Raw genomic sequence first — 2,630 nt, forward strand, 5'->3', positions numbered from 1 at the left:
AGTGGGAGCGCAGTGGTCTTCCTTGTGCTTTATGTAGATGATATATTGCTCATCGGAAATGACGTTCCTACCTTGCAAGGAGTAAAATCCTGGCTAGGATCGGTCTTTTCGATGAAGGACTTAGGAGAAGCCGCCTATATTCTAGGAATCAAGATCTATAGAGATAGATCGAGAAGGCTTCTTGGTCTAAGTCAGAGTACATACATTGACAAGGTCTTGAATCGGTTCAAGATGCAAGACTCCAAGAGGTGATGCGGAACCGAGGACCTTTGCTCTAACTAGGCGGGTGGAGACCGCGACCTCTAACCAACCGGTAGAAATCAACCTTGGCACAAGTCTAAAGACTGCCGCGACCTAGACCTAACGCCGTGATTAGCAACCTTGGTATGCGAAGGCGCCACAAACGGTTATGACTGTCCGTTTGATAAGCCGGGTGAACGCCACGGATCGGCGGTAATCCTCGGGGAATGTCTTTGGAAAAGACGTCTTTGTACTCCTGCAAAACATCTTGAAGAACACTTGGCAAAGATGATGAAAAATCATTCAAGTTAGAAAGAGTCTCTTTGTACAAAAGTACAATGATTGGTTGACTTGAAAACAAAGCTTTTTTTATCTCACAAGCTCTCAGGAAGAAATTCTTTTGTTTCCTCTCGGGTTTGCTCTCAAAGGTCTGTTTCTGGGTTTTTCTCAAGAACTCTCCATTTTGGTGATCTACCTCATGGTCACTCAAGACATCGCTGCCACGCATTTGTGTTTTCCCCTGCTTGATATGATCGTCGTAGATTTCCTTCGGAGTTAAAGGAACAAGTCGGATTTTGCTACCTTTAAACTCGAACGAGTATTTGTTGCTGTAACCATCATGTTGCACACGTCTATCGAACTGCCACGGTCTCCCCAACAACAAATGGCTGGCCTGCATTGGTACTACATCACAGAGAATTTCATCTTCATACTTTCCAATGCAAAAAGGAACCCTTACTTGCTTGGAAACTTTCACCTCTCCACTATCATTCAACCATTGCAACCTATAGGGCTTAGGATGCTTTGTCGGTTGTAGATTCAGCTTCTCCACCATTGTAGCACTAGCAACATTTGTACAGCTCCCCCCATCAACAATCACACTACATACCTTGTTTTGAATAAGGCATCGAGTATAGAAAATGTTCTCCCGCTGTACTACCTCTTCTTCTTTGGCTTTCAGATTCAGGATTCTCCGTATAACCAATGCTTCTCCTTTGGCAGGAAGTTGCTCTTCAAAATCATCCTTTAATGATGGCATAGATTCTGTATCACTTTCTGCCTCCGTTTCTATCTCACCATCATCACGCAACACCATAACTCTTCTATTGGGACATTTGTTAGCAAAATGGCCCCTGCCCAAGCATTTATAGCATTTAACATCTCGATTGCGTGCTGTAGAAGATTCAGGTTTACCTCGATTCCCTTGGTTTGATGTGGTTGGCTTTGTTTCTTGTTTTGATCCAGGGGCATACTTTTCCTCCTTAACAAAGCTCGATCTCATGCTAGATGATCCTTTGCTATAAGTTGGACGTGAATTTGCCCTCCTCTTGAGCTGCCGCTCACATTTGATAGCCAAATGCAACAGTTCTTCAACTTCGACATAATGTTACAATTCCACTCTATCTTGAATGTCTTGATTCAAACCACCAAGGAATCTTTGCAAAGTAGCTTCCCTATCTTCCTCGATATCGGCCCTAATCATGAGTATCTCCATCTCCTTGAAGTACTCCTCCACACTTTGATTTCCCTGCACCAATTTCCGTAACCTTTGGTGTATATCATGATGGAAATGATTAGGAACGAACCTTCTTTTCATGACAGCCTTCATTTCATCCCATGTAATAATAGGATATTCACCATTCCTCCTCCTTGTGATTACGAGTTGGTCCCACCAAACAAGAGCGTAATCACTGAATTCCGCGGCTGCCATTTTCACCTTTTTCAACTCTGAGTAACGGTGACACTCAAACACCATCTCCGTTTTCCTCTCCCATTCGAGGTACACTTCAGGATCGTTTCTCCCTTGAAACGACGGAATCTTCATCTTGATACTCCCCAAGTCATCATCAACATGATTCCTTGCCCGTTGTGCACGTCTAGGCCTTTGGGGCTGCTCAACTAATTCTTCTTCATCCGATAATGCTCCTTCTCCATCACTAGGAACATTTTGAACTCTTCGTCCAGCATTTTGTCGTGGCTGGTTTTGTGCAGCATGTGCCCTATTTTCCATTCGATCCATCCTTTGATTGATGCCCTCCAATTCAGCTCGCATGATCCTCCGTAGCTCACCCATCAATGCTTGCATTTGGAGTGGATTCGCTTCTCCATGTTGCTGATTGTCTAGATTACGATTTTGTTATTCCGCCATGTTTTCTGCAAAAGAAAGTAAGGAGGAAGAAAGAAGAAGAAAAATATTCTCACCACACTCAAGTATTTCACTCAAAGAAGTGTTTCACTCAATAATTGGCTTTTACCCTCTAATGATCTCACACTCTCTTGCCTTTTACCCCTCTTTAGTATTCTCTATATGGTTCTTATCGAACTATGACAAACGAGATCGAAAATCTTTTCCGCAATCGTTCACCAAGAGAAACCAAGGAATAAAACGA

At 43.2% G+C, this 2,630-nt stretch overlaps 1 protein-coding gene across 1 annotated transcript; it reads right to left on the reverse strand.

Annotated features, from left to right (window-relative positions):
• Positions 1-337: 337 nt before the first annotated feature.
• LOC104806048 lies at positions 338-2,314 on the reverse strand. The gene is made up of 2 exons (XM_010530769.1): positions 1,632-2,314; positions 338-1,373 (listed from the first exon to the last, which is right to left on the reverse strand). The coding sequence occupies exons 1-2, from the start codon at positions 2,312-2,314 to the stop codon at positions 338-340; spliced, it is 1,719 nt and encodes a 572-aa protein (XP_010529071.1).
• Positions 2,315-2,630: the final 316 nt, after the last annotated feature.

Source organism: Tarenaya hassleriana, unplaced genomic scaffold, assembly GCF_000463585.1.
Source record: "Tarenaya hassleriana unplaced genomic scaffold, ASM46358v1 Cleome114, whole genome shotgun sequence".
NCBI lineage: Eukaryota > Viridiplantae > Streptophyta > Magnoliopsida > Brassicales > Cleomaceae > Tarenaya > Tarenaya hassleriana.

Coding starts and splice junctions, on each gene's coding strand:
- LOC104806048 (XM_010530769.1), bottom strand. CDS start 2,314: ATGGGTGAGCTACGGAGGATCATGCGAGCTGAATTGGAGGGCATCAAT. Junction 1,374..1,631: donor ATTCAAGATAGAGTGGAATT/GTAACATTATGT, acceptor ATGCTTGGGCAG/GGGCCATTTTGCTAACAAAT.